The sequence below is a fragment of the Calidris pugnax genome, unplaced genomic scaffold (assembly GCF_001431845.1).
Source record: "Calidris pugnax isolate Ruff unplaced genomic scaffold, ASM143184v1 scaffold113, whole genome shotgun sequence".
Classification (NCBI taxonomy): Eukaryota; Metazoa; Chordata; class Aves; order Charadriiformes; family Scolopacidae; genus Calidris; species Calidris pugnax.
The window spans coordinates 571,364-582,017 of NW_015090879.1; the positions used below are offsets into that span (position 1 = coordinate 571,364).

Here is a 10,654-nt window from a genome sequence, read left to right on the forward strand (position 1 = left end):
CCTGGCGCAGCAGCTGATGCGCCTGCGGGCGCAGCTGCACCGGCTGAAGGTGGAGCAGGCCTGTCACCAGCACAAGGAGATGCTGGATGACGCTACCTTCGGCCTGGAGGGCTGCGAGGAAGACTCCGACCTGCTCTGCAACATCCCACCCAAGGCTGCCTTCCTGCTCTCCATGCCCCTCAAGCACATCGGCGTCACCCGCATGAACATCAACTCCCGACGGTTCTCCCTCTGCTGAGCAGGACCCCACGGCCACCTGTGGGTGTGCCCGGACCTGGTAGGGCTCCAGAATTCCTCCCAAAAATGCCTCCAGGACTATGGAGCTGCTGTTGGGGCTGAGATCCCCTCGGGGTGGGCAGTGCTGAGCTGAGGTGCTGCCACCCCTGCCATGGTGGCGGGGGAAATGCCACCGTCCCCATCGGGCACAGGGTGTTTTTGGGCACCCAGTGCCCTGTCCCTAAGGATGGTGGGGTCAGCTACAGTGGAAAACATGGGGAGCAGCCCTTTGAGGAGGAATAAAAGGAGGTGAAGGTGAGAGATGGTGGTTTTTCCTTGGTTTTTTTTTGGGGGGGGTGGGTGGCCAGCACCTGCCTGTGCCTCCAGATGTGGGTCCTGACCCTTTGCTGTGGGGGACATGGAGGTGGCAGGAGGGATGGTGCTGCCTTTGCCCCTTCCCTGGCCGTTCCCGGGGGCTCTGGCTCGTGGCGTGGGTGGCATCTCACGGCAGGATGGTGCCGTGCCGGGGAGATGGTGTCTCTGCTCTGAGGACTTTGTTGCCAGCCTCTCCAGCGGGTGGGTGCCCGGGCTGCGCCGTGTCAGGAAACGCTTGTCACCAAACCGGCTGCAAACGGAGGGGTTGTTTTTGAGGCTTGAAGCCGGGAGGTGTCAGGGGCTGGGCTCAGGCTTTGGCAGCCCCCGTGCCCCCATCCTGCCCCGTCCTGGGACCCCCTGCAGCACAGAGATGGGCGCAGCAGGGACCCCGGGCTGGTACCAGTGGAGGCTGGCAATGCTGTCCTCACCAGAGGAGTCTGGTTTTGTTTTCTTTTCCCCTCCTCCATTAACACCAAACCCTTCACAAACGAAATTGCCGCTTGGGGATGTGACTTTCACAGAAGGCTTTTGGCAAGCAGCGCTGGGGAAGAGGTGGGGTGACCCGGGGAAGCTGTGGGGTGACCCAGGGCTGATTTTGGGGGCTGCTTCTTCCCAGGGTAGCAGCAGGACAGGGGAAGAGCCCGATGTGCACCCCGAGGCTGCAGCACTCCCCAGGGCCTGGCAGAGCTCCCCACCACCCCTGGGGCTCCCATGGTGTTGGTGAGCACGATGGGACGGGGGCTGCGTGGCTGCCCCTGAGAAATGTCCCTGCCGGGGTGGATGCTGCCCCCAGTGCTAGTGCTGTGGTGCCCCCCCGGCCGCCGCAGCCCCCCCCAGCACAGCTGGGCTTCCTGCCTGTGCCTCCGCAGAGCAGCCGGCGGGTACCTGCGGCTTCGTGTTTGATCGCAAAAGCCAAGACAATGGTGTTGTGGTTGCTCTGCTCAGAGCCGTCTCCAAAAAAACCAAAACAGCACAGGGCTGGTGGCCCTGGCCAGGGGCACAACGCGTCCCCTCGGCTTCAGCCACTGTCACCACCGCTCTCCGGGTGCTGGGATCTGGGGTGAGCCGGTGGTGACAGCCAAAGCAGGGGCTGTGGGATGCAGGATGGGTCCCACAACCTGTGTAGGGTCCTCTGGTGTCAGGGGAGGCTGGTGCATGGCACCACCATCCTACCCACACTGAGCACCAGAGAGGGGACAGCACAGGGGACCGGGGTGGGCTCAGCTGGCCGGGAGTGCCCAGGCAGCGGGTGACAGACCCCTGGCCATCACTAGCCCCTCACAGCACGTCTCTCAGCCTGCGGGACCCCGCTTTCCCACCAGCCAAGGGGCTCAGCGTCTCCTTGTCCACCGGGTCCCTGGTGGCTGGTGGCCGGGGGCACCCGGAGCAGGGACCCTCGGTGCCGGGGATGGCAGGAAGCCATCAGGGTTTGTCACTAGTTCTTGCGGTCGTGCGCGAGCTGTGAACCAGCTTCTCTAGAGTTTGCTCATGAGGCAGGAAACCAGGGCGAGGCGGCGAAGCGAGAGCGAGCGGCGGGGAGCGCGCGCGCCCGTGCGCTGGGGGGCTCGTCTCTGCTCCCCAGAGGATCCCCACGCTCCTGCTGGGGATGGAGAGGATGTGAGAGGGGACGGTGACTTCTCCTGCCGTGGGGCCATGGGACTCTGAGAGCTGCTGGTCCTCACCTCGCTGCCAACAGGTAATGGGGACTTGGTGGGGAGAGGGTTCTCAACCTCTGGATGGAGCTGGGGACCACCTGGATGCTGTGGAGGGTTGGGGGGTCCTGTTGTCCTCTCCAAAGTTGCCCCTTGGAGAGATGGAAATGGGGGTTGAAGGCTTGTCACTGTGGGGGGGACGTGAGCGCTGGTGCCGGGGTGAGGGATGGAGGGAGCGGGGATGTGCTCCCCATTCCTCTGTGGCCTCCCAGCTGGGGGGAAAGGTGCTTCCCCGATGTCCTCTGCCTGCCTGGTGGCCCTGCCCAGGGTGGGAGCGCTGGCCACCTCGCAGGGCTCTCCCCCAGCCCCCATTTCCAGGGCAAAGCAGGAGTTTTGTCCCCAAGGCCAGTTTGGCGCCGGTCCATTGGGGTCCACTGCCCAGTTTGGGGGGGCTCAGGCACCGAGATACACCCAGTTTCGGGGCTGTCTCAGCACCAACAGCTCTCCCCTGCGATGGCAGCTTGGGGACTGTGGTCCTTCGTGCTGCCGGCGTGGGGCTGGGCTCTCCATCTGGGTCACAGCTGGCTTGGGGACATCCGGGGTGCCCCGGTGAGCCTTGAAGAGGAGCAGGGAGAGGGTCAGCCCAACCTTCAGCCCTCCTCACGCCCGCCCACGCCAGTGAACAAACCAACCGGACCCGGCCGAAGAAGCATGTGTGGAAGGACCAGCCCCAGGGCAGCTCCTCCAGGAAGAACCAGGAGGGTCCAGACACGCTCCCGAGCAGAGCCGGGGCTGGGGGGACGCATAGGTGGCTCTGGAAGGATGTGCCCCCCCCATGGGGATATGGCGAGGCACAGGGCGCCTACACATCCCTCTCTCCCTCCCTCCCAGGCAGCCTCGGTACGAGAAATTCGGTTGCACAGATGCAGTCGCAAAAAAACACCCCGACTTCAAACGCCCCTGTGTCACCGGTGTGGCCCTCGCACACCGCGCAGGTGAAACGGCTGCTGGGTGGAAATTATGCTGCGGCTTGAGTATATAAGGGAAAAAAAAAAACACAAAAAACCCCCAAAAAACCAACAACAACAAAAAAAAGGCACAATAGCAGCACGTCCCTCCCCACCCTGGCTTTGTGCAGGGAGGAAAAAACACCTCCTGGCACCGCTCGCCTTCGGTAAAGGCATTTTTAGGGCTTGTGGGGAGGCCTGGGGGAGTGGGGGCTTCTCTGCGGGGTCGGGGTTGTGCTCGGGGTGGGCATCGCTGGGGCATTGCCCGCTCCCCTTGCCTGCCTTGGGGCACCATGACGGAGCCCCTTCTTGGGTGCCAAAGAGCGTTCCCAAATAGGTGTCACCAGAAGCTGAAGGCACCAGGGTGGTTTTTAGCGTTTGAGTCCCCAAAGCAGCATTTTGTGGCGTGGGGGGGTGGGTTTGGTCATCCCCGCTCTCCTCTCCAAACTTGCCAATCGGCCCCTTCCATCGGCCACCGTGGTGATGAGCACCCTGAGGTGGCACCGTGGGGATGGCCACCATGATGCTGCCGTGGATGCCACGACATCCCTGAGGGAGGGGGTTCCTGGTCTAACCAGCCCTGGCCGTGCAAACGGGGGGTTTTGGCTGGCAGCAGCTTCTGGTGGCCAGCGCTGGTGGCACTGGGGGCTGGCAGCCCTTGGGAGCCCCCAGCCTCGGGGACCCCCTGCGAGGCTCTTCCAGCTGCCCATGGGGGTACCCACTCAAACGAAGACCCCACTGCCATGATCTTCCCAGCGTTGTGGAGAGAGGTGGATTTTTGTGTTTGCTTGTGAAAATAGTGCCCTGCGATGGGCTCCCGAGTAGGAAACCAAGGAGAAAAAAGGGTCAGTGGCTCCCGGGGCACAGCCAGCCCCCTTGGGGACCCGGCTCACTGCAGGGCATGGTGGGGATGGGGACCCCCCGCAGCTGCACCGTCTCGCTGCCAGATAAGAGCTCCTGCTCGGCGTTTGGCAAAGCGGCCGCTGTTTTTGGGTGCTGGGGGCAGAGACACCTGGGCTGGCTCCTGGCGGCGCGGGGCTCCCAGCCCTGCCGTTGGCACCCGGCGTCTGCGGAAACCACACCGGGGCCCCCAGAGAGCCAGCCCCCCCCCCAAAAACCTGCTGGGCAGAACCTGGAAAGAGGGTTTGGGGGCCAGGTTTTGGTGGAGAGAAATCCCGGTGGCGTGGGCGCTGGGGGATTCTACGGAAGAGTATTTTCCAGGGCCGTGGGCCGCCGTTTCCTCGTGACGCATTGCCGGGGCTACCAGCTCTGTGCCACGCCAGGCTTCTGTGGGAAGGGGGGAGCTGGCCAGAGCCCATCCCACGCTGGTGGCATCGCTGCCAGGTTGCCCCGGTGCCCACACCGTGCTGCCGGGGACCCTGTGTCAGTGTCACCCTAGCCGGGGCTGATGCTTGAGGTTGAGGGGGTCATTGATGTTTTTGGAGGGGACCTGCCAAGGATGAGGAGACCCTGAGCAGGGATGGGGGTTTAAAGCCCATCCCTGACACAGGAGAAACAGGGGCACAGCGATGGGGTGAATGCTGGGGGGGGGCAGGCTAACGAGAGCCCCAGGGAGAAGGAAATCGGAGGCAATGCAGTGTGGGTGGGGGAACGCTCGCATCCGCCTCCCACCCCAGGAGCCACTTTTAGGGCCGGGGAAGTGCCTGGTCCAGCCAAACCTTGTAAAAAAAACCCCACGTTGCAGGGCCAGGACGTATTAATTACTAATGGGATACTCATGATTAGATTGTTATCTAGACAGAGAATGTAGGGATCAGCCCAAGGGCCGTAGGGTGGGACGGAGCTGGCGAAGGAGGACACACTGGGAAAGGGGAGCCTCAGGCTGGGAACTAATTGCCTTCAGTGTTTTTAATTAACGAAGCCAGAACAAAATTAAGAGGAAATACGGCTGGTGACCGAGAGTCAGGGGATGCCCTCAGTTCAGCAGAGGACCTGGGGAGTGGGTGGGATGGGCCATGAGATGTGGGCAGCCAGATGGACGGACACGGGGCTGGGGATGTGCTGGAGTGGGGGGAGAGGCAAGGCTGGGCTGGGGGGGCGAAGGCTTCCCCCGTCACCTCTTGTCCCCCTGCAGCCACCATGGGCTGCTGCTGCAGCTCGGACTACGACGACGACTGGATCGAGAACATCGACATTTGTGAGCACTGCAATTACCCCATCGAGCCCGACAGCAAGCGCCAGGTGAGGGGGGGGTTGAGCAGAACCCCCCGTCCCCCATCCTGGTGGCCAAACGCCTCCCGAGATATCCCTGGGATGGGCAAATCCCAGGAGGACAAAGGCTCACAGGGCTCCTTGTCCCCTCGCAGAGGCTGATCCGCAATGGCTCCGAGGTGCAAGACCCACTGGTGTCCTACGAGGGCACGTCCCCGCCGTGCTCCCCCCTGCAAGGTAAGGTCCAGCCGCGGCAGGGGACAAGTGTGGACACCCCCCCAGTTGACCACTGCCAGCTTGCCCCTCCGCTTGTCCTCCCAGATAAGCTGGTGGTGGCCCTCTACAACTACGAGCCAAAGCACGATGGGGACCTGGGGCTGCGGAAGGGGGAGAAGCTTCGCATCCTGGAAGAGTGAGTGGGCGCCGATGGCACCCCAGAACCCATCCTGGTGTGACCCCGTGGCTCCCCTGGGGGTCTGTGTGGGGTCCTGGCGGCCGGGGAGGGTGTCTCATCTTGCTGTGTCCTTGCAGGAGTGGAGAGTGGTGGAAGGCACAGTCGCTCACCACTGGCCAGGAGGGTTTGATCCCCTACAACTTCGTGGCCATGGTGAACAGCCTGGAGCCCGAGCCGTGAGTGGGGGGAGTTGAGTGGGAGCCGTGCCCGGGCAGGAGCTGTGCACATGGCAGGGGAAGGTGCCAGGAGCATCTCCTGAAGCACTGGTGGGGGAAGGTCGCCTGAGATCCAGCCCTAATCCTGCCCCGTGTCCCCAGGTGGTTCTTCAAAAACATCAGCCGCAAGGATGCGGAGCGGCAGCTCCTGGCGTCGGGCAACACCCACGGCTCCTTCCTCATCCGGGAGAGCGAGACCTCCAAAGGTACCTCCCGCGGGTCCCACCGGCTTCTCCTGCCACCAGCACTGGGAGGAGCCCTGGGACCCCACACCCACACGGTCCCCCATCTCCCCAGGCTCCTACTCGCTGTCGGTGAGGGACTTTGACCAGAACCAGGGTGAGACAGTGAAGCACTACAAGATCCGCAACATGGACAACGGGGGGTACTACATCTCCCCCCGCGTCACCTTCAGCAGCTTGCACGAGCTGGTGGAGTATTACACACGTGCGTGCCCTCCAGGGTCTGGGGGTGGTGGGGCAACAAGTGGTCCAGGGGCTGGTCCTGCTTGCAGGCATGGGATGGGGATGGGATGGGATGGGAAAGATGGGGATAGGAGGGGATAAAATGGGGATGGGGCGGGAAAAGATGGGGATGGGATAAGAAGGGGTAAGATGGGGATGGCAATGGGAATGAGGATGGAGATGAGATGGGGATAGGATGAGGATGGAGATGGGATGGGATAGAATGAAATGGGGATAGGATGGGGATTAGGATGAAGATGGGGATGGGGTGGGATAGGAAGGGGTAAGATGGGGATGGCGATGGGATTAGGGATGGAGATGGGATGGGATGGGTAGGACCATGTGCCCCAGTGAAGGCATCAGCTTGTGCCGGGTGCCCCGAGCCCCTGCCCGCCCTGACGCTGGCCCTGCCCGCCCCTGCACCGCAGGCAGCTCCGACGGGCTGTGCACCCGCCTCGGCAAGCCCTGCCGGACCCAGAAGCCACAGAAGCCGTGGTGGCAGGACGAGTGGGAGGTGCCGCGGGAGTCGCTGAAGCTGGTGGAGAAGCTGGGAGCTGGGCAGTTTGGAGAAGTCTGGATGGGTGAGTCAGGGTGAAACAGGGATGCAGTTTCAGGGTGAAACTTATTCCTCCCGGATAAGGGCACTGGTGTGGGCAGCATCAGCTTTCCCAGGGGATTTGTGAGTGAAGGGTGCCACCTGCATCGTGTCCCCACTGAGCTGGGCTCTTTGGCACGGGGCCTGTCAGCACCGGGGGTGCCCCCAAACAGAAAACATCCCTTGCTGTGGCTGCTGCTGCCACGCTGGGAGCAACTGGGGGCTCGGAGGCAGCGTGGGGGCTCCAAACATGCTGCCACCCGTCCACAAAAGCACCTTCTGCTCCCTGGGTGGGGAAGGGACTGCCCCACTCCTCTCCATCTTGCCCCACAGCGGGGTCTCTGCCTTTGCTCCTACAAGTGCTGGCCATCCCCCAAAGTCTCCTCCGGACACCTGGCTTCAGCATCGCTGCCCAGCTCCTCCTCTTCAGCCAAACTTTTCCATCTCCAACATCTCCTGCTTGTGCAGCCTTGGGTTGGGATGCTCTAGGTCCACAGAGTAGCCCCCACGCTTGCCTCCTTGGCCAGCACTGATATTGCCACCACGTCCCTTGGCCGTGCCCCCATGACGGGATCCCTCTGCCCCGTCACGCTCTGCCCCGTCTCTCCGCAGGCTTCTACAACGGCCACACCAAGGTGGCCGTCAAAAACCTGAAGCAGGGCAGCATGTCACCCAGCGCCTTCCTGGCGGAGGCCAACCTCATGAAGAACCTGCAGCACCCGCGGCTGGTGCGGCTCTACGCCGTGGTGACCAAGGAGCCCATCTACATCATCACCGAGTACATGGAGAAGGGTGAGGGCACCCGGGGGCTTCCCACTGTGGGTGGGGGGTGGCTGGGGGCTGTGCAGAGCCGTGGTGCTTCAGCTCCTGGTTGGTCCCTTTGGTGTCTCGAGCTGCTTTTGGCATCCTTTGCCTCCTTGGCCTTGCTCCACGGCTCTCCCAGCAGCTGGGAGCTCGGGGGTCAGCCCTGGCAGGGGGAAAAGGACCTTGCAGGCAGGGTGGTCTCCTGCCCACCCACTCCTGCCCGCCTTTCTGGGGGCTGCGAGCTGCCCAGCCCCACCATTGGTGTTTCACTCGGAGGACGATGCCCTGGTGAACCCACGGGTGCAAGACCCAGCCCCCAGAGGCACCGTGGGGCAGGGAGGCAGCGCTGAGACCCGCTCCCTCCCCGCAGGCAGCCTCGTGGACTTCCTCAAGACCTCAGAAGGACTCAAGCTCAGCATCCACAAACTGCTGGACATGTCCGCGCAGGTGAGGGGGGACGGAGCCGCGGGGCTGCTGGCGGGGAGGGTTCTGCCAGGGCTGGAGCTGGGGCTGCCCCCACGGCTTTTAATTGCAATTAATCCGGCCCACAGATCGCCGAAGGCATGGCCTTCATCGAGGCCAAGAACTACATCCACCGCGACCTGCGGGCGGCCAACATCCTGGTGTCGGACACCCTGTGCTGCAAAATTGCCGATTTCGGGCTGGCCCGGCTCATCGAGGACAACGAGTACACGGCTCGTGAGGGTGCGTGTCCTCCCCACCCCCCCGCCTCAGCCCCACCACTCTTGGGGTGCTCACTGGGGCTGTGGGAGGAGGAACCCCCCACTCACCCCGGCCTCTTCTGGGGTCCCCACGGTGCCCTGGGAGCAGCTCCTGGAGAGGGGAGCAGGCAGGGGGTCCTCCCCCGACCACTTCTCCCTCCAGCCACAGCTGGAGGGGGGGCTGCGGGATCTCACATACCCACCCGACCCTGCTTTTGGTGGGGTGACAGCCCTATCTGGTGGCTACTGCAGGAACAGACCTGCTGGCCCGCTGCAGGGGTGCCAGGCGGCGCTGGGGGCTCTGTACCCAGCCAGGCAGGGGGGGCAGAGGAGGGTTGTCACCAAACCCAGCTGGTCCCCAGGGATACAGCAGGGACAGAGTCTGACTCGGGGTTGTCACATCAGGTTAAACAGAGAGGGACATTTCCAGCTCAGCCTTATTTTCAGTTTTATTTTCTCCCCTCCCGCTGTTTTTTTCAGGGGCTAAATTCCCCATTAAGTGGACGGCGCCGGAGGCAATTAATTACGGAACGTTCACCATCAAGTCCGATGTCTGGTCTTTCGGCATCCTGCTGACAGAGATCGTCACCTACGGCCGGATCCCGTATCCAGGTCAGGATTTCCCGGCAGCTGCGCGGCAGAAGGGCTCACACACACACACACACACACACACTCACGCAAGCGCACACCCAGCAGTGCGTGCATGCACTCCCGCACGCACACACGCCACCCCGGCCGCCCCATCTGGCTCCTTTCCCTGACAGCCATCCCTGGTTTCCACCACTTCCCCAGGCACATGGCCACCCACCGCTCCAAAGCCACCCGGGGGGAGGGATGTTTCCGAGGCAGTAGAGAGGGAAAGCAGCTTTCCCATGGGATTTGCCAATGGAGGGTCCTACCTGCGATGTTGGGGGGGGGGGGGGGGGGGCCCAAACTTTTGGTCTATTATTAATCTCGGGTTGTTTTTTTTTGCGGCGGGGGGGGGGGGGGGGGGGGGTGTGACCCAAATTCAATGCTGTGTGCCTTGTCCTGGCAGGGATGACCAACCCCGAGGTGATACAGAACCTGGAGCGCGGTTACCGCATGCCGCAGCCCGACAACTGCCCGCAGGAGCTGTACGAACTGATGATGCAGTGCTGGAAGGAGAAGCCCGAGGAACGTCCCACCTTTGATTACATGAAGAGCGTGCTGGAGGACTTCTTCACCGCCACCGAGGGCCAGTACCAGCAGCAGCCGTGAAGACCCCCAGCACCGGCTTGGACAACCCTGTGTTGGGGTGTCCGGGGGCTCACGGTCCCCACACAGACTCCGTACACACGGCCCCGGGGCGCTGGCACTGCCTGGACCTCAGCAGTAAAGATCTGAAGCGCTTCAAATCTTTGGAGCAGCGGATTTCACCTTCCCCCCTGCCCCAGAAGGCGAGGGATGGCCAAAGCCAACAACTGACTCCAAAGAGTGGAAGGAGGGGGGGGTGTGTGGGGGGCTCTGGTGGGTGCTGTCCCTGCGGCCTCCAGCCCCACACGGGCCTCCAGCCCCCCCACCCCACCCTGGCTGGGCCTTGCTGCCTCCCTCAGCCCCACCGATGGTGGGTATCCCCCCCACAAGCGACGAGCACCCCATCCTTTGGCCGTGGGATGCTCTTCCTACCAACCACTGTCCACTTTTTGGGGGAAAGAAAGGCTTTTGCCCCGCCATGGCTGGAGGGTGTCAGTGCGGCCCAGGGAGGCCAGGCCGCCATGGGGCAGGCGGGGTGATGCCCACAGGGGATGGACCCGCCGACACCAAACTCCACCCCGGGGCGCTGCTGGGGGGCCAAGCCCCCCTCCTCAGGCCCACCCCGGCTGGGTCAGACCCTGTTCTCGCCCACCCCGGGGGGGACAAACCGGGGCCTGGGTGCCTGTGGAGGCCTCTACCGTGTGTGTGTCCCCCCGTCCCCTGGGATGGTTCAGCCTCACCTGGCGTGCCCCCCCCGCCCCCC

The 10,654-nt window shown here is 63.4% G+C and overlaps 2 protein-coding genes across 2 annotated transcripts in view; both read left to right on the forward strand.

Annotated features, from left to right (window-relative positions):
• LOC106890538 (proto-oncogene tyrosine-protein kinase LCK-like) overlaps positions 1-238 on the forward strand; it is an 8,171-nt gene extending 7,933 nt beyond the window's left edge. The window contains exon 13 of the mRNA XM_014946439.1: positions 11-238. Within this exon, the coding sequence (XP_014801925.1) occupies positions 11-238 (228 nt within the window). The remainder of the gene's footprint in view (positions 1-10) is intronic.
• Positions 239-2,150: 1,912 nt separating this feature from the next.
• Positions 2,151-10,105, forward strand: LCK (LCK proto-oncogene, Src family tyrosine kinase). Its single transcript, XM_014946512.1, has 13 exons — positions 2,151-2,287; positions 5,346-5,452; positions 5,578-5,659; positions 5,744-5,834; positions 5,954-6,052; positions 6,194-6,297; positions 6,389-6,538; positions 6,984-7,136; positions 7,763-7,942; positions 8,325-8,401; positions 8,506-8,659; positions 9,157-9,288; positions 9,713-10,105. The coding sequence occupies exons 2-13, from the start codon at positions 5,351-5,353 to the stop codon at positions 9,913-9,915; spliced, it is 1,527 nt and encodes a 508-aa protein (XP_014801998.1). The 5' UTR covers positions 2,151-2,287; positions 5,346-5,350; the 3' UTR covers positions 9,916-10,105.
• The last annotated feature ends 549 nt before the right edge of the window (positions 10,106-10,654 follow it).

Excerpts from the sequence above, each read along its gene's own strand:
- LCK (XM_014946512.1), top strand. The coding sequence starts at position 5,351 with ATGGGCTGCTGCTGCAGCTCGGACTACGACGACGACTGGATCGAGAAC. Across the intron at positions 5,835-5,953 it reads AAGCTTCGCATCCTGGAAGA|GAGTGGAGAGTGGTGGAAGG; the intron begins GTGAGTGGGCGC and ends GTGTCCTTGCAG. Across the intron at positions 6,053-6,193 it reads AACAGCCTGGAGCCCGAGCC|GTGGTTCTTCAAAAACATCA; the intron begins GTGAGTGGGGGG and ends CCGTGTCCCCAG.